The sequence below is a fragment of the Bombus huntii genome, chromosome 11, assembly GCF_024542735.1.
Source record: "Bombus huntii isolate Logan2020A chromosome 11, iyBomHunt1.1, whole genome shotgun sequence".
Lineage (NCBI taxonomy): Eukaryota > Metazoa > Arthropoda > Insecta > Hymenoptera > Apidae > Bombus > Bombus huntii.
Window position 1 is genome coordinate 881,408 of NC_066248.1, and position 20,221 is coordinate 901,628.

General features: G+C 38.3%; 1 protein-coding gene across 2 annotated transcripts in view; it reads left to right on the top strand.

The window, feature by feature from the left end:
- Positions 1-20,221, top strand: part of LOC126871494 (inhibitory POU protein) — a 53,860-nt gene that overhangs the window by 20,432 nt on the left and 13,207 nt on the right. For both annotated transcript variants that reach the window (XM_050630402.1, XM_050630403.1), the window contains exon 2: positions 14,697-14,753. In XM_050630402.1, coding sequence (XP_050486359.1) covers positions 14,697-14,753 — 57 coding nt within the window. The remainder of the gene's footprint in view (positions 1-14,696; positions 14,754-20,221) is intronic.

The following is a 20,221-nucleotide window of genomic DNA, read 5'->3' on the forward strand; positions in this document are numbered from 1 at the left end:
TAATGTGCGTGTACATATGTAATGTCTTCGATATTCGAAAAAAACGATGAAATTTCACGTTTAACTTTCCGTAGGGTACATTCTCATCGACGATCGAAAGAAAGTAAAAGACGAACCTTAATCCGATTAGTGTCCTATGATTCTTGTAAAAAAGGTGACGAACGTCTAATGGCTACGCGACAATCGTCTCTAATTTATCCGCAACGAAGTCAAAACTGTAGCTGGGAGATTCCATTTTATTAATTGGCCTCGGTGCGGCCTCGGTGCGGCAGTCGAGGTCCGGAAAGTAGTTTCCAGCGCGGTGTGGCAGCCACGACAAGCGTTGCCGAAGAACGCCGAGCACCGAAAATGGAAAACGAAGGCCGCGACATTCCGGCGAACTGAAATGACGTGTAACATCGCAGCTCGAGAGTGAGAGGTGGAAAGAGAGTCAGACGAAAGTGCCACTGCACCACTTGGCCAACTTGAAAGGGATAAGGACGAGGCGAGACGAACGACGAACAAGACGGTCTGCTGGGAACGAAGCGTATCTACCGATATCTCTGAACGAGTAGAAGATAAGAAAGCGCGTTACTTAGGAATATGAAACGAAGCGACGATCAGGAAGATTCTTTTCTACGTTGAATACCGTAACGTCGTAACGCTTATTTCTTCCAATTGCAAAATAACGCAGATTGATTCGTCTTTGTCTTTATCGTTGCTGGTTTGCGATTGATCGTGGCACTTGGATGTATCGCGATAAACGTTCGTGTCGTTATCGACAAACGTTCTAAAGCGCAGACAACGTATTTAACGACAAGGTGTGTTACAAATACAGACGGTTTCGGAGAAACGTTTCTAATTGCCATAATCTCGAAGAAAATACGCTGTACTTGTTAATTATTTGACGCAACGTTGGTCCTCGATAGATTAAATACTCTTTAAAGTCGATTTACCGGAAGATGGAGAAACATCGCGTTTCATAGAAACTGGTCTTTACAGATACAGTAGAGGAAGAGCAAACGATCGAAGGGAGAAAGCACGGAAGAAAGAAGAAACGCACAGATGGACGAAGAAAATCGACGAACAAGAGAAAGCTGGATGAGAAAGACGATACTTACGGAGGGAAAGGGGAGAAGGTGGAGAACGCGGAGAACGTGGAAATCGTAGTCCGAGAAAGGAGAGAGAGAAAACGAGGCAAAGATTGAATAAAGATAGCCTGATGCGAGAAAGGGGAGGAAAGCGTATGGGGAAGAGGATAGAGGACGAACGAGAGGAGGACAAAGATGGGAAAGAGAGGGCGAATTTAGTCGGCGGAGTGGTGGCGTAGATAGGGTTGCGCGGATAGGTGCGCGGGGCTGAGTAGATGGAAGTGGACCTCCATTAGAGAAACTCTGCCATCGCCATATACGTATACTATACATATACTTATATATGGTCGTTACCGCGGCCGCAGTAATGACGAGGCTGCGTGTTAACCAGATAGAACTAACGTAGATAATCACTTTTGATGATTAGTACGGATTCTTGTCGCGTGTTCCTTTAAATCTTGTATATTTTTTATTCTGGTCTTGCCTCCTTCTCACGCCATCATACATAAGATGAAATTGATAGATTATCAGCTTGGTGTTTAAATGTTCTTATCAAATGTCACGATTCGCGTAGAATCTGTACCGATGTATTTACGATTGCGATTGATCGCCTTCGGAATTTTTTAATTGGAAAATGTTTAACACATCGAAAGATACTTCTTTGCCTTCTACGTAGACAGAGGTACACACGTATGTACGCATAGGTACACGTTGAAATTTCTCGAACGATGATTGCCTACTCTTTAGATACGTTCGTTACAAGCTCGAGGACCGTTTACAATTTTCGATCAACGAACGATGTACGATCGTTCCGAAAAATTCGACGTATACCGGGCAATAATCGACAAGGTGTTACCAAGTACACAGCGCGTAAGGACGGTGAACTCCTGTGACGATCTACGTTATGTTTTAGCACGAGATCTACGTATGTACATATCGTTAATACGAGCATGTGTATTCTTAAATCATAAATATCATCCAAAGCTAATTTGTACCGTATAATACCATTTGAACTACTAATTATTTAGACCGAGGTTTGATAATACATGTACAGACGACAGTTCTACAGTCATCTATTAATAGCGTTAATGTAAAAAATTAAAAAGATCGATGTGGTTTATCGTTTACGTATTAAAACGTTACGACTCTGTCAGACAGAAATTTAGATTAAAACGTGGGATTGAAAAACAATTTCCTCGACTTCCATGCTATTTCGATATGCTGGTTAATGTATAACGATTCATAAATTGTATCGCTGTCTTCTAATAATCCTTCGAGTACGAAATGTACGATGGGTATTGGATGTACAACAAAATTTATCCTTTCGTCTGGGAAATCTACACCCGTTGTTGTCAAATAATCATGATGGATGAGAAACGATTACGCAAGAGTATCGCTCCGTCATACTTAAGAACAATTCATCGCGCTTGCGAGAGTCTCGTGCGAAATGCCGCACTGGTCACTTCGTTTGGAGTAACAAATAGTACGATACTCTTGAAAAGTTTGCCAATATATTTCTAGACGTTGTTACAAGCTATTTAAAGATACGAAAATTCGAATTGCTTTCGCTTAACGATATATAACGTGTCCAACGTGTTTTCCATCGCATAAAATATATTTCTTATCGCCTAACAACGACGGTAATTATGAAATATAATTCAGACTACGTTCGAACGATTCGAATGTATTTGTATTTGAGTTTTGATCGGTGTAGCGTTTAGTACAGTTTAGAGGGTCGATGATTTTTCGCTAGTTTCGATAATAATCGGTAATTAATGGTGCAAGATGTCGAAGCGACTCGAATTTCAAAATCGTCGCGTTCGTTTGTTTTATACAATCAGCATAGCATCCGGCAGCCTGCTTTGCATAATTGATATGTCTTGCAAATACACAGAGAGAAATCAATGTTCGATAATTCAGAGAACAAGTCTAATTTCGTAGCCTCGATACGACGAGCGCGAGATCTCGTTGCGCTTAAGCTTTCATTTCGTATCAATTTGGATAAATAATTATTTTCATGACACAGTTTCAGCATTTTGTTCGAACGTCGAGTCGTTCAAGTTCCGATGTATAATTGTTAGTTCGATCGCGACATTTAGCGGAGCACAAACTATTTTCAAAATCTTCAAGCAGCGTAGACAATGTCTTTCGTTTAAACATCTTCTATCGTCCGGTAGAAGAAGATATTTGTATTTGTATATTTTTATTTCTACTAACTTTGTCTCCTCGTGGTGAATACGTATTAATAAAATACAACGGTTCGAGAATCTAACTTCACTTTTATTTTAGCTACTTGTTACGATTATTTATTAATTCCCTAAAATAGAAACAAGCGACTAAATAATATAAAAGTTCGTCTTTCCTAATTTGGAAACATTTCTTTACGATACTCGTTCCTTACGAATTCAATTTTAAGCTACGCAAACAAGTCATAGGTAAAATTAAGCTTACTTGGAAGTTTAATAATTAATATCGTTCCAAAAGCAGTTTTACAGTCTTACATTGCTTAGTTATACAATGAACGTCAGGAAATATGAACTCGTTTTCCTGTTAAATTATTCTACCCTTTTCTTGTTCTATAAATTACAGTTGCTTCGAGAAGTCTTCCTCGTCTAATTGAAAGTAGATCGACTTAAGTTCGCTTTATTTTAGATGTACAATTAGTTCAAACTTTTACGACTACGTATTTCGAAGCTTTATAAAAGCACCGAATAAAGCTAAATCGACGTAGATTAATTAACGCACTGATGAATTTCTTCTACTTAAGGAATACAAGCAAACTTAACAAATATCTATACATTCGTTTTTGTTCTACCAAATAACGATTTAATTTCTCCTATTCGTTGAATTTGCACGCTAAAGAAACGATCCCTTAATTATTCGCGACTTCCTAAATAATTGAAATATTCGTTTAATTTTAATCAAAGGAATCGAATTGCAACTTCTGTCGAAACATAAATCCATCTTTCCGACGTTACATCGACCGAGTAGATATACCCACGTGTATTATACGTAAAAACAGACACAACCACTGGCCAATACTGCCTATTAGTCAACGACAGTCATTTCTGTCATACGTAAAATTACGTTGTTACGAGATATATGTAAATACAGGTGAGAAATAAGTTGGCCGATGGAGAGAAGAAACCGAAAAGCCTTTCCGCGTGTTCGATCGAAAGGACGAACGACGGCTCTTGCTACCAGCGATCAAAGTAGAATCTTCCTGAGACGAACAGACCTCGAGCGTAAGTTGTTTCTGGCACGTTGTCAAGCGACGCGACCAACGGCCAACCTTCCGATCGAGTAGCGTTGATCAACAATTTCTGCCGTGCATAGAATTTTGTTTCGCCGAGTCTTACAATTAGACCAGACCGATCTATGGTCGACGAAGGATAGGGGAATGGGCAAGTTGAGTATGGCGGCAGAGTATAGCGTAGGTGTAACTGTAGAGCGTAGAGTGTAGATGGTCTGGATCGATGAGAGAGAGCGGCTGGCCTGATTGGCGGGGCTGCGGGGGCGGAACAGCACGTAGCCAATGAGCGTGTCTATCCCTCGATACATAGTGGTAACGAAATCACTGATTTTTACGCTTGGCAACCGTCAATTTTGGCTTAACTGTAGATACCATAAAGCGAATCATCATGATTTATGGATCGGCCGCGCGACACTCCCTTGCGTGCCGATAAGAATTCCACTTTTTCGAAGACCGCGCGGTTCCACTTTCCGATCTTTAGATCTTGTCGCGAATTATCCTTCGTATGGGGTTCCATTGTTTTAATGGAATATGATTTATCGACTATTCTTTCGCCGATTACCGATACACGTATAACGCATACGCTGATAATCAGATCGATAGAGATTGTTCGGTGCAGAGCAAGAGGATAGAATCGACGAGCAGATTAGAAAATACAGATACAACTAACACGAATGTATACAGGGTGGTTGGTAACTGGTGGTGCAAGCGGAAAGGGGGTGATTTTACGTGAAAAAAGAAGTCGAAGATATAGAATAAAAATTTTTTTTTATTTTCCTTTTCTTTTTTAATTTTTTTAAAAATCTACAGTGAGATTCGTTATAAGGAGACGCGATAAAGTGCACGCGTACCGAGCGAAAATTCAAAGCCGATTTTCTCGGAAACAAAGCCTCGAACGAAAAATTTTTATTCTATACTTTCGACTTCTTTTTTCGCGTAGAATCACCCTCTTTCCGCTTGTACCACCAGTTACCAACCACCCTGTATATTATCGTAGCCAGATCACAGATTGTGCAACAATTTTCGATACCTTCTTTGAAATGGAACGTGTAATTGGGTTGCACGCTGAAAGCGTCTCGTAGCTATACTCGTATGTACTTAACGTACCGACTTGTCTATGTAAATGTTAAGAATATTTCACAACGCCTAAGAATAGAATAAATCGAGGTGAGCGTTTAGCGAGTACGTACAGGAGAGCGATCAAAAGAGTAGGAAATTTGTAAAGTCGAAGGAGAACGTAGATATCGTACCGAGCTGGAAACCGATATTGTTTTAATTAAAATAAATTAATCGAAAGGTATTTCCATTTAGCTCGTATTTCAACGAACGAAAAGACTTTTATCGTTCGAAGTAGGTGTTTAACATAAAATTGGAACGAGAAATCTGGCATATCGATAACAATTCTTTCGTATTTTATGCAAACTCGAGATATCTTTTAACGTTCGAAGAATATCAAATCAGACGAAAAACGACAGAAAGAACGTAGCAAGACCGATCTAATTACCGATGCAAGTTCAAATAATTTCAATATTATGCGTTTCCGTGCAAGTACCGTGGAAGAAAAGTCAAAATCGTTGGACAATGCACCGACGACGATACATCCTGACGAATATGTAAAATTTGTTTCGTCGCCTTTTGCTGTTCCGTTCGCATAAATTTAAATAGCTATAAAACAGCGACAAGTGAAATTTCGTATCAATAAAGGCATCTACTTCGTCAGCTGACGAGCACAAAGTGCTATTTTCGCAACTATTCGTGATTTCGTTCGTGCTTGTACGATACGATACGGCGCCTTTAACGCTCGACGATGTCAGGATCTTCGATAATCCACCAGTTCCGCATACGAGCGTGCGAACAAAAAGGAAAAAGAACGATTCACGTAAGAAGAACGAAAGTTTCGAAGCTAAACGAACGACACTCGGAACTCGCAACGTAGCGTTGCGTTGGTCGATAAACGAGCGGCGTTGTAAAAACTTAGATTAGAAAACCGCAATTTCTCTACTAGATTTCATGCATCACGTGATGGATAACAATTATGATACTGCAGCAACAGTACGCGGCTTCATATTGATTCGAATGATAATTTCAGTATACTTTATATGTATTATTGACCATCGAATTAGCATGGTATTATTAAATCATGCACGACCGAAGATAAAGCACTTCAATGACAGATCGTGGGAAAGCTAAACGCGTCCCATACACCTATACCCTTTTGGCTTTGCACAAGGCACATCGATCCTTCGGATATTTTTGTTTTTATCGAGGATAGGATATCGAAGTAAGTTTCGATAAATCAAAAGCAACGTTTCCTCGTGATATCGAAAGGCTGAATTTTTGATAATAGAGAAGAACTTAATATCGAAAGAATTTAACGATCCTGTGCAAAGAATCGCAAAAGGATCGAAATTATGGAAACGATGCACAGGGGATTTGACAACTTGCGTCGAATGATAGCATAGTTTAATTGTAATTAGATGCATCGTGTACAAATCTGTTAAGTAAATTTTTTAGTAGAATATAGTAGGTAAACGTAGATATTCCATTTATCGTAGGCAAAGTATGCGTTTCCGTATGAAATAACAAAAATATGCGCAAATTTATATAGTTATAATAGTTATACTTTTAAACGATTTATCGATTTTAAACGATTCAGAAAGTTACACGTTTAAATAAGTATTGGAAGTTTACGCTTTTGTAATGAACTTGATCGAAACACTTTTCATAATGAATCATACATGTACCGCATAACACGCAAATGAATAAGAAATGAATTGGATAACTACATAATACACGATAGAAAAATGAACGGTTTACGATAACGTTATTCGTGTAGTTTCTTCGTTAATTATTGGAAAACGTTAAATATTAATCGTAGAATAATCATTAACAACAGTGGTATAAAGAGAAATAGTTCGATGCAAGTTCCGACGCGATGCGACGCCACGCAACGGTACGTCAACAAGGATTTTCCGAAGCATGGTCGTACTATAATTTATTTTCACATCCACGTAAGCGTTACAAAAATTTCGCACAAATCGGTAATGTAAATTTGAAGTGCCGATAGCGTACATTTTATTTTAACAATATACGAACTTACTTGTTCAATTTTTCTTTCGACGTTTGTTTGAAATTCTTCGATAACGCTTTACGGTAAACTCGCATATTATGGTATTTCGATGAATCTGTATTTTTATTTAACGCGTATTGTATTATCTGATATAACGAGTATAAAAAGAAAATACTTAAGAATTAAGTATAAAATAACCCCGTTAAATAAATAAATTTATGCTCGACGCGTGTTGTCCTCTAATTACGATTATAATTATTCAAGCACTATAATAAAGCAACATCGTTGCGTTCTACATGCACGGACCATCCTATGTACTTATTTATTTACAAAGGATCCTGCAAAACGTGCAAAAAAATAAAAAGAATACGAAAGAAAAACTGTATAATAATTACGTATGGATATAAGGAAAAGAAATTACGTAACGTTATGCTGGAAAATTCTCGGAATTGGAGTAATTCGTTTTACAGCATGGATCGAGCGAAATGACGTTTCCCTGGTATAACGGCAACTTAATCTTAATCGCATTCTGTATTAAAAGCAAAAAATCGTTAGGTAAAGAGTTGACTCGGGACCAGAAGGAGCGTCTACGAATCAGAATACTGCATTACAAAATTTCATATATTCTCTTTAGGTAGCTCTTAGACGCTTCGCGCTTCGTCAAGATTCGTGTTTTTCACTTGAAATAGTAATGACTCGCGTGAACATAAATTCTCATGGCTATCTATCCGCTCCACCTCTGCTACGATTGGAAAACTCGGTTCTCATATATTCTCACGCCAGTTATTTAATAACATACGTACTTGCAAAAATATCAAATATCGTTACACACTTTGAAATGGCAGGAAATATGCGATTCAAAGTATGTACATATTGTGATTTACCGTCTAGAAATTATTTGTTTCTTTGCTGCGTTTTTGTTGATTATAGATTAATTGCGTGAGAAAAAATCGTTTAAAATACATCGTTTAAAATATAACTTTACGATTTATCTTTCTCTTGCCGAATTTTGACAAATATATATATATATATCAAATTGTATGATTTATTAACGATAAAATCGTAAATTTAATGGACGTGTTTTATTAATTTTTCACGAATTTAGTAAAAACTTGACAAAAATTAATGGTCAATAATAAAATTTAAGCGTTATGTATTCCGTACTGGATAGACACCCTGTAAATAATTTCAACGATAAATTAAACGATTATTTATTACGCTCAAGTAGATAAAATTATACCGAATCTCGTTCTATTATTTTACCGTATGTATCTATGCGTAAGAATTTTACTAATTATGGCGAAAGAGAATTTAATTTTGTGCACTTTCCTTAAAAATGTTAAACTTTAAGTGTATACCTTTACGATGGTGACTAAAGGAAAGGATTTCTAAGGTTGGTAGAGATAGAAAAAACGATAATGAAAATTGAGATATGTATTAAGACTGAGAAAGAGAAGGAGAAGGAGCAGGAGAAGGAGAAGGACGTCCAAGCGATGTTTAGAATGGTTCAAACGAATCTACTGAATAATTGAGAATGGTAGACAGTAACTGTAAGGGAGCAAGTGTCCCCGATTATAACAAAAGTGAAGGGGCGAAGCTCGGCTCATTTGTTATTAACCAGCGTAGTGGAGCGTCGAAGTGCAGAAAGACTTGGAACACGACTTCACACTTTGACTCGCAACCCTTGGTAAATTTAGTTAATTATCAGTCAAACTTCCGCGAAGAAGCTTGCGTCCTTTGCCTCTCACGAACAGTTTGTCCGATCGCTCTTCTTTTTCCGGACCAAAACTTTTATTTTCATTGCCTTTCGTGGTTCGATATGTTAAGTAACTTCGAATCTTTAAGGATATTGCGATATATACCGAATAAAACTTCTATTTTTGTTCTATTTTTCTTCTTCGTATATCGCGCTATCATCAACTATGTATATCGTTTTTCAATAGTTAATAGTTCGATAGAAGTAGCAAGTAACGTGGAAGAATAACGAAAATAAAATACAAAAGTTTCCCGATAAAAGTGGATAAAAAAGGTTCGTCGCATATTTATATTTTTGTGTAGAGACATTTCGCAAATCGATACAATTTGGATTACATAGTTCGTTTCATAAAATAAACAAAGAACGGAGTTACAGAAACGTAGAATTCGAAGTGTACGGTTTTCCCTCGTATCCGAGGATAACCTATTTCGTCTTTCCTTCGCGAATCCTCTATGAGTGGTTCCTTCGTAACGAGTGATAATACCATACATTGCCAACTTGTATTTCCAAGTACAAAATACCGTACAAAGGCATCGGTACAACGATATCCGATCGATCGTGGAAACGATCGACGATGTTCCGTATAATCCCGCGGCGCAGAGTTTTCCGACTGATTTACAATCGGCCGGGCGCAGCCCTGTCTGATAATCAAACGGCAGTATTCCGTATCCGATTGAATTTGTCGATGTAGACGCGTTCGTGTGCTCGTGCGAGCGCTTGTCTCCACATATTGGACGGTGCAGTGCGTTGCATGGACCGGTTACGCCGAATCGAGGATGCCAAGGAAAATCAATTAGCCGGGCAAACTGTTTCGACTGCGGCTGTTTGCCCGTACGAGAGTCGCCAATGTGTTTCGTCTCGGAAACGGATACGCGTATCCCGTGCACAGTGCACACTGCACAGTGCACTGCACAGTGCACGTGATACGCACGAACATCGCGCACGTACGCACGCACGCACGCATGCACATATACCATCTCTTATACGTACAGCAACGACGTGACGCGAGGCGACGCGATGCGACGCAGCCTACCAATCCGCACAGGCACAGACACATCCTTGTAAAGTTCGTATACGGCGTACACCATACAGTATGCAGTATACAGTATACAGTATACAGTATACACCAGCGCATATGTACATACGGAACGAGAATTCGAAATTCTACGGGAAATTGAAATACTCGTAATAACGTGGATAAACGATGAATCGAAAGGTTTTTCTCTTGTTGCCCGGTGTAAGTTTTCACAGTGGGCGCGATAGAGAACACAGGTTTTGTATTTTATCGTTTGCACGTTGAAATAGGTATACGATCATATGCGATGAATTTGCGATTTTTAGGTCGGTAGAAGAGTCTTTGGTATGTGGTAGAAGGTTGAGAAGAATTTGTATTTTATTACTTGGCTATAGAGATGTAAAGGAAACACGTTGTGAATATGTTTTGCGTTGTTAATTATTACGTACGTGTGATAAAGCGTAGGAAAGTTTGATCCGAATTATTTTTAAAATCCCCTTACCGATCTTGCACATAATTTCGCTCGATGCTAAAATAACACCGTTATTATATTAAACAAAATCGCCGAGAATACACGTATGTACTTGAAATTATTAATAGCAAATGATCATTTATCGCTGGATCTTCCTATAATTATAAGCCGAGTCCAAGCTGATGAATATGTCACAACGTGCTTCGGATTTCGACAAATGGCTCTATTTTAAATTCTCCTTTTAAGAAATTCATAGTTTCGGTGTATCATTTTACTAAACAATGAATTTATGCCATTGCTAAATAATAAAGTACAAGTTATTTTTATGCAATAACAGTCAAATTTAGCGGCAGTCTATACGTCTGACTCTTTTATTTTTACACTTCGATTAAATGCTTCATTTCAATCTATAAATTCGTAATGTGCATATCACATGTGCATATAATTATACGATGTTCCCAATATTTTTAAGGTTTAATTAAAATTTGTTATTTTCCGTCGACATCGCGTCAATAGTATCGCGTAAGTATATCTTACGCCCAAATGGAGTTCTACAGCTATATTTATCCCTGAACTGCCACTGTCAAGTCCTAAAATATTCCAGACGTTGTAAACAGTACCACAATTTTAATAACATACGATGTATTCTATGATTGAAAATTACAAGGGGCAACAAGATCGGTCAAATCTCCCATCTTCTGTCGAAAAGCACTTTTAGAATTCAGTGGGTTGTCGATCGATCCCCTGTTATCAATGTTGTTTTTCTATTTGCTTTTGCATCGCTGGTGCAAGTATTAGAGCACTGACGCACAGCTTTTCGCATAAGTTGACCGACTCGTCAGCTATTTTTAAAAAGGTTGCATCTTTGCATCCAATAGATTCTTCTCGTTTTTATACGTGTCGCGTTAAAACCTTTCTGTTTAATTGCGCAAGTAATATTATCGTTGACTTCGATCGTGTGCCACAAGTTAAGTAAAGCAAAATTAGAAGAAAGTAAAGTAAAGTGAAGTAAAGTAAAGAATAAGTCAAGTAAAATTAGAATATTTCCATTTCACTGGAGTCGAGGTTTAAAATTTTGAAAAAGAAGAAAGCAAGGTTTCAATGAATGAAACAATGGCAAATTTGCGGACATACATGCGCCCCTATCCGCCTGTGCATTACTTACGTATGCGTGTGTGTTATCGATGTTGTCCGAGCTTCGTATTTGCGCTCGATGCACTGTGTACAACTTCTAGCAAAGCATACACAAGGTACATATGTAGTATCTCGGCGCATAGACGCTAGACGCGCAACACAGCCGCGTACGCGTTGATTGATGACACACCTGCGAACGGTAGAGATATGTAGGTATACGCACAGGGATTCACGCGTCACAACGTTTCTAGACTTACAGAGTTTCGATAAAAAAGTGAGAAATGAAACAGCATTTTTGTCGATACAACTTCGTAGACGTGCGTGTACGAACTCCTTTGTTACACGGGTACGTTGAATAATTAGCAGAGTAGAATTTTGGGCTTCGCCGAAGCATATATTAAACGATGTTTCAGATATACGAGTAAGCCGCAGAATAATAAACAACATATGACTGTTCCATAGAACAGTACGAATAACGTTCTTTGACCTAACCAGTTTGGTTAATCTGGTAAACAGCGGTTGCTCGTCTTGCATCACGATGGTGCGGAAATCGTGGTTCCACGTAAATTAGGATTATCATCGAATAAAATACAGTACCGATAGTTTGCTTCACGGCTGCTACCTTTTTACCGTTAATGGACAAACGACCGTTTACAAACTGAATAGATCAACTCTATTTTTTAAATTCCTCGGTCTCGTTGTTTGGCTACGCGTTCAGCGTTCAGGGTTCAACTTCGACTTCGCTAAATTCGAATTTAGAGAGTGAAAAAGTATCGTTGCGTCGTTGGCGATTTGTTTAGATAAATTTAGTAAAAGCGAGTCAATATATATTACGAAAGTAACTTATCGAGTACGAACTACAATAGGCGAGCGAAATGTTCGATATTGCCGTATTACGGTAATTACAGAGTTAAGTTCGATATCGGGTGTGATAGGCACATAAATGCCCCGACTAAAATTTCGATAATTGAGTGGGACGAAAGAGCGAGAGTCGATATCTTTGTATCGATATTTTCAGCTAATAATCGTTGCGCCTCGTTTTTACAAGATATACAAGTATGTATAAATATGTATGTACGTATGTGTGTTGCAACAAGATCGTATAAAATATTCGCGAAACACCGATATCGCGATATAGTATTGTCATGAAAAATAGCCGAAGCAAGTTGAAAAATCTGTCAATTTAATGAAAACCGTCGGTGTGCAGAGATGAAGAATTCATATATCAGTCGCGACTTCTATAATGATGCGATCATTGTCATTGATATCGATCGAGCTCAGAATTGGCCGACACTCTAATGAGAAAGATATTGAATTACCTAATTCTGCTCGATTCCTAAAATGACTCATTTAATTTGTGACGGCGGCGTCGCGACGCCGGAATGGCCCGATTCTGTCAATCTTAGTACCGCGCTTTAAATATACATATTACGCGATTGCCAGGAATAAAATATGCAAACCAGATGAATATTAAGCCCCGCTGACAGGTAAACCGCGTCGATATGCATGAATTTCTGTCAGCTCGGAGAAATATTTCGCCGCGTGGATTATACCAGCTGGTTTATAGAGATTTCTTCGTCGCTGTTGCAGCCTAAACGCGTGGTCGCTTGCTCGTATACGGATTTTTCTACTTTTCTTTCTATGTACATGTCTATAAGCTGCAAGATTGTTACGTCTTAAAGGCGCTTGGTTATTTTGCATTGGCTTTGAATTTTCACCTTATTATTCTACGAAGGTATATACGTATATATGTAATGGACAGTTTTGATTTATTTCTTCAAACTACCGATAATATTTTACTCGCAAGCGTACCTTTGCCAAGATTCTCGGATACGGAGTCAAAAATCTTGCAGTGTTTTTTTATAAGAATTGTTGGAGTCGTGTTTTGCGAGGAATCGAATATAATCATCTTAGCAAGAGTACTACGATTTTGAATAATAGACAACTCGATTGGATAGTCGCAAGTTCGGTCGAGATTTCACTTCCATTTTTATTCATTCGATATCTATCTAACGCGGAAGATTTCGTTTGTTGTTTAAATTTCACGATCCAAATACATCGATATATATTTTATTCGGTACAATAAATAAAAATGCCACGAATATCTATTTTATTGTCTTTTATTTATTAAATCTTCTTATTATTCTTTGCTCGCTTTTTTACGTAGTAATAATATTACATAGTAGGACATAGTTTTCGTAAAAACTCATAAATATCACGAAAGATAAATGAATAAATTAAATTTTTTACAAAAATTATATAAGTACGTCCTCGTTTATTCTTTAAAGTATACGTCTTAGGGACATTCGTGTTTTGCCAATGACATTAATAGGATGTGATTTTGTTTTAACTTTGAAGTTGATATTATTTTCCATATTTTTGCAAAATGAAATGTTCTACTACTAAAACACGATTCTTCGATCGTACAAATACGTATATTTTTGTTAGTATTTAGCAGTTATTCATCCGAATACGACGGTGAAAGATGTCTGTGAATATATAATTTCGCTTCAAAAGTTTTTAATATTTAAAACGTCTAGTCTAGACAGACTATCGAGGTGAAAGCGTCACGCTGTAAAATCTTTCCAATTTTCCATTCTCCACCGGTTTTCTAAGTCAGTCGACATTTATTTCTAGGAGTTCAATGACACCTGGGACGTGCAAAAGGATCTTCGAATACATTCGGAACTAATATAACTTCTCGTATCTCTTGTATATGCTTGTTTTGTTGTTTGCTCGTTTCGATCCTGGATAAATATATTAAACAATATCGAATTATTTCAAAATCGATTATCGACTATCGTACAAAGATATGGAAGCGTAATTAAAGAATCGTTAGTGATAATTTGAGACGACGAGGAACAAAAATATACAAACATGTCGCGTCAAATGAAACACTTAAAAATCGAAAGTTTTCGTTTTGCAGAGTCGTATATTGGAAGATGCCTCCATTATGTGCAATTCCTGGTCACCGAGGCATAACGTAAGTACAATGCAACGTTACCAGATATTTACTAGTGATTAGTCCGATAAGAAGACTAGATTGTAGTTAAAAAATATTCGGAAAGAAACACTGCTACCTTTTCCATCGTGTTTATCTGACTTGCTCCATGCTCGTAAAATAACGTTCATCTGATTGAATCGTAACAAGAAGGAAATAACGTTAAAGATTATTTCTCGACGAACTTTCAATCGATCGTGGAATTAAGCTTCGTGGTATGTCCGATCAGAAAGAAAGAAAATCAAACTAGAATAAACAAACGAATTTAACACCGTGATCTTCGTCAATAATATATTAACCACTGTTGATTTAACGCTACGAGAAATTTTAGCGCGTTTTCGTTTGCGAACGGTGGTAGCATTTAAAGTATGGAAATTAAGATTCACGATTTATTTAAACGCATTTGGTATCGCCGCAATCACAAATGATAACGAAACGATCGAATCAAAATTAAATGAAATTAAAAATGATAACGCCACTTGCACGATCAAGCACGGTAGAAATTCGGACAGTGTTTGCACCTTACGTTCTTTCTTCCGTCTCTGTTAAACGTCATCGAAGGCATCGGAATGAAATTCATTCGTTGATAAATATTTAAAATATTAATAATGCAAAGCATATGTACATATAGATACGATACCCGATTAAAATCGAAATGAGATAACGATGTTGATTAGAGGCGATTAAAATAGAAAGGAAGAGAAACGGAAGCGGGGCGAGTTTGAAGAAGGGAAAGAGAATAACTCCGAACTCTATTGCTTTATTTTATACGAAATACTCCATAATATTTATGCTTCGCGAAGCCACGTAGTTACGGTGGCTTGGCTGACATAAACTCGCTAACTCCTGGTTACGATTATGGCCAGTAGTAAATTGATTATTTAGATATACGATGAGGTGGTGCGAGATAGTTTGAGTGCCGTAAAAAGAGCCACGCGTCGCTTACGTTTCCCGCAAATGGAACAAACGCTCGTGTCTACGACAAGTAGCGTGTAACTAGCGTTCGTGGTTTGAAAATGCTACCGAGCACCGAATAGCTATCATCGAATCACGCGAATTATCGTTTTCGAAACGTTACGCGGAGAAGTATGCGAGCTATATTTTCTACGCTTGTTTCGTTTCTACTTCGTCTAGTTTCGTAAAATGACATATCTGTCGCATATCTTCGATTTGTCGGAAAAGCGACGTATCCGAAGATTCATAAATCGAGTCAAATAATTTTGAGGTATCCGTAGAAATAAATGTCTGTCGATGTCGACGCATCTCGCGATATTCACCTGTTTCGGAGAATGCTGCGTCGCCAATAGCCGAAATCATCGATTTCTCGACGGCCAACAGGCTTTTGGCCTATGAGCTATTTTTTCGGCTATGAGCGACGATGCTCTTTCAGACGTACTCGCGAATGTTATCTGTTAACGTTAAAAGTCACTCGTTATAACAATCATATATATACACACAAGCAGGTACGTATCTTCTAAAAATCACCGCTTGAGTAGAAATCACCAACAGCAAGTCCACAATTTCATACCTATTTCTCGTTAACCCTTCATCTACCTCCGCGATTGAACCAGCAACGCGTTCGCCTATCTATTTATACGCATACATGCATATTAATGCCGCCATGTACATCTGTTGGGGCATGGATAGCCCGATACATGGACAAGTTGTGACCAACGTCCAGCTACTTTGCACCGCAATCTCGCGTGTCGCAATATTTCATGTCGCAATCTCCAAGCATTTATCGAGTGATAATTTACAATACAATACGCGGCGTTTCGCTCGGCTTCCATCAATAATACACGGTTAATTGCGTTATCCAATGAACGAGATGAATTATTAGCGAGCGGGTACCGAATAAAGCTGCGGCGACTGGTTGCGCGACCGATCGCGGCAGACACCGTACCGGAGCTTCCTGCAGGTAAATATCGAGCGACGTTATAAATTTGGATCGTTTCTAAATCGATGAGGACGAAGCTCGTCCGCTCGTCGCCGCGCCATGGCCAGGTCGAGTCGCGTCTGTGTCGACTATAACTGTGACTGTGACTGTGACAAGTGAAACCGAATTTGATCGAGATTATTCGGGACGCCAGAGGAGGACGAAGATAATATCCTTCTCCGGATTACTCTAGACTCTAGACTCTAGTCTCTAGACTCTAGACCGTAGACTCTAGACAAACGCTACTCCGACATGCAAGTGTTAATTCGTACAGTCTGCTCGTTTTCGCGCGGGACGTCAGATTTTCTGGAAGAATTTAATTATTCATACGTCAGACTGCTTCGCGATGTAGGTTATCGAACGGAAATAACGTAATTGTCCCATTTCGCGATATCCGTTGGCCGACAGTGCACGAACGGTGCTGTTTTTAGAATCGAGTTGCAGCATCGTTAATCGTCTTTCTTCGTTCGTCGCTGGTCTTCTTCTTGCTCTCAATTACGGAATCGTAAACAAGCGAAAATGACATATCGTTGTTTAGGACTCGTTCGTTTCGTAAGATTTCGAAGAGAATTTGATTACTGTTTCTAACGATCGAAGTCTCTTTCACAAATACGATTGTTGGCTGGTTCTCGCCTGCGATAAATACTCCGTCAAGAAATCAGATTAATCTGCGACGAATTATAACGTAACGATATTGTGATGTGGATTAATAAAATCGAGTTAATATTGACAGGTGAAAGTTGATTAAGAGTTCATATCTTTAACCGAATAGAAAATATGGTAGAATAAACTGGATAAATCGTAGAGAAATTTCGATCGTTTAAAATTATTTATAATCTTTGTAGACGATTTTAATGCTAGTTTATTCGAACAACAGACTCGACTTCAGCGAGTTTATTAACAGAAAATGTACAAGATAAGATGTAGTTTTTACAGTAGTTTGTACGTATTAAAACTTTGTTATTTACAATTACGTTATAATTACGTTGTAAACAATCGATCGAATAAATAAATTTCAACGCATAATTGGATTTTTTTCTATTATACTTTCGTCTAACGAAACGTGTCTATTATACTTTCGGTAGCTTAGGAGTATAATGATAGATAGAACGTGGCAAATTTTCTGACAGGAAAATATTGGTACGAAAGTAACTAAAAAAATATTACACGCTTAAATGTACACAGCTCGAATTCCAATTTCCTAGCATGCACAGTTGGAATTCAATTTCGAAGCAAACAATTAGTCTCGTACGTCGAGCAACTGCGTTACTCTTCTTACAAGTTGTAACCGACTTTTACTTGGAACGCAACTTTCTGGAACGTAGAGCAAGCTTAGTATCGGAATTGGAAACGTTGCTGGAATTTTCTTTCTATTAAAAGCACCAAGGTCCAATCGTAATATCGTGACAAATAATCAGCTATTTTTCCAACTGTTGTTTAAACGACTCGTGTGTCACACGTGGCTGAAAAATATTTCATCTCTTTAAAAAATAGGAAATACTCGTCTATTCTCTTCGCAAATCGCTATCTCTCTCATCTTTATCGTCGTTAAGTATACTCGTGTTATGATAAAGAAGGTTGAAAGAAAATTGGTAGATTAAAGGACTTGGAGTAAAATCTTACGACACTGACATGAAAAAAATTCTCAGGGTTTATAGAGTATACACATACACACACAGATTACAAGAAGTTATAAAAATGTAGTACAAAATGAAAACAAATTACATATACGTGGTAACTTAAATGGGTCTTAGAGTAAGGACGAGTAATGATGTTTTATTTGGAGCTAGGTTTAGTTTAGCAAGCAATACTCGATACAAAAAACTGATTACAATATCGTCGTACGTCTTATTACCATACTCGGCTCTCAACTTCCTGATTCATACTCTCCGACTCCTCCACTTACACTCTGCGACTTCTCAACTGACACACTGCGACTTCTCAACTCACATTCCGGCCGTTCTAGCATCCCTTTGTCTTTTCTTAGGCCCACCACGCACGTGTTCCGCAGACGCTCGTTGCCAGGGTCACCTAGGCCTTTTCTACAAAACTATACAATTGAAAAGACCGACGACACATTGATGGACCCGACGGCGCCTCGGCTCTCGCGACATTGTTCATGGTCAACTCGACGTTTCTTAGGCCCTTTTTTTCGATACTACGTATACGTACAACGAAGAATGTATATCTAGTATCTGGCATCGGAAATTTGAAAATCCAGTACCTAGTTTTATAATATTTCATAAATCAATATCTTTACGCGCATCGAAGAGAATTAGGATACGTCTATACGCGCCTCCCGTCACGTGTCGACTTTTGCTCTGTGCCGCCCTGTGAACTGTGAATCTTTGAGACGAGAAAGGAAGAACTGCGCAGGGTTGAGGAAAGACGCGAGAGAGTTTCGGTCTTATTGTCGGGTTTAGGGCTTAGGCGACGCGACGACGCGTTGCGCCACGCCGATCGTGTACGGCTACGACTACGACTTCACTTTCAGATCATCGTCCGAGCCGACAACATCGAGCGAGATAAAGGTCTCTCTCGTGGCATAGTTCGACGTAGTATCTAGTCCAAGTATCTACTACTTCACGCTCTTTTCCTCGCTAAAACGGTTGAATATTGCAAAGCGTAAAGATTGAAAGAAAGAAATCTAAAAATTACTTTTATCGTTAACATTTTGATGATTGATACAGTGAAATTGGACGAAAGAGTCAATTTTCATTGTATTACGTATTCTCGGCTATTGAATTTTTTATCGTCTTTATTTTAAAGCTCGAGCCTCTATTCGATTGCAGAAGCGCGATGGAAAACAGAACTACATACGTACGTACAATGTACACGCATTATATAGTCATGAATGTGTATGTTATGTTCAACTGCATCGAGTTGTATTCCATTCACCTTAGCATTCTGGCCCGCTTACTTTATTTATGCACTTTATTTCATTTTGACAATGGCGGTTTACTCTTTTTCAATACGAAACACCCTGCATAATAGATAAAATTGGATTGTATCATGGAATGACGGATAGAGTGGTGAAAAACTTTAATGAATATTTGGCCAGAACGTCGGTTATACGGCCACCAATTGCAAAGAATCGGCGAGTTCGTACGTACCTTTGGTCGTAGTATCTAGTTTGCTTGTACATGATTGAAAAACGAAGACAGACGCGAACGCTTAGCTTCTAAATAGCGTCGTGTTCTCTGAAATAAAATATGAATACCGTTTCGCGCGAAACAGTCTTCGGTATATGTTTAAGATCGCTATAAGTGCCATGCATCAGAATTTTACTAATTGTATGTTCGTAATAAATGTCTATCTATTATTCCTGAACAAAGGCATATGTGTATTAGGTATCAGCTGTCATCGTAAAATCGAGACGCAAACTCTCGAAAAAAGCACAAATTACCGATATAAAGGCACGAAGAAAGGTACATCGTCGATGCATAAAAACTTACTTCAGACTCCGAGTAAACGCTATAAAAATTCAAGTGACACATTCGGCAACACCAGAGAA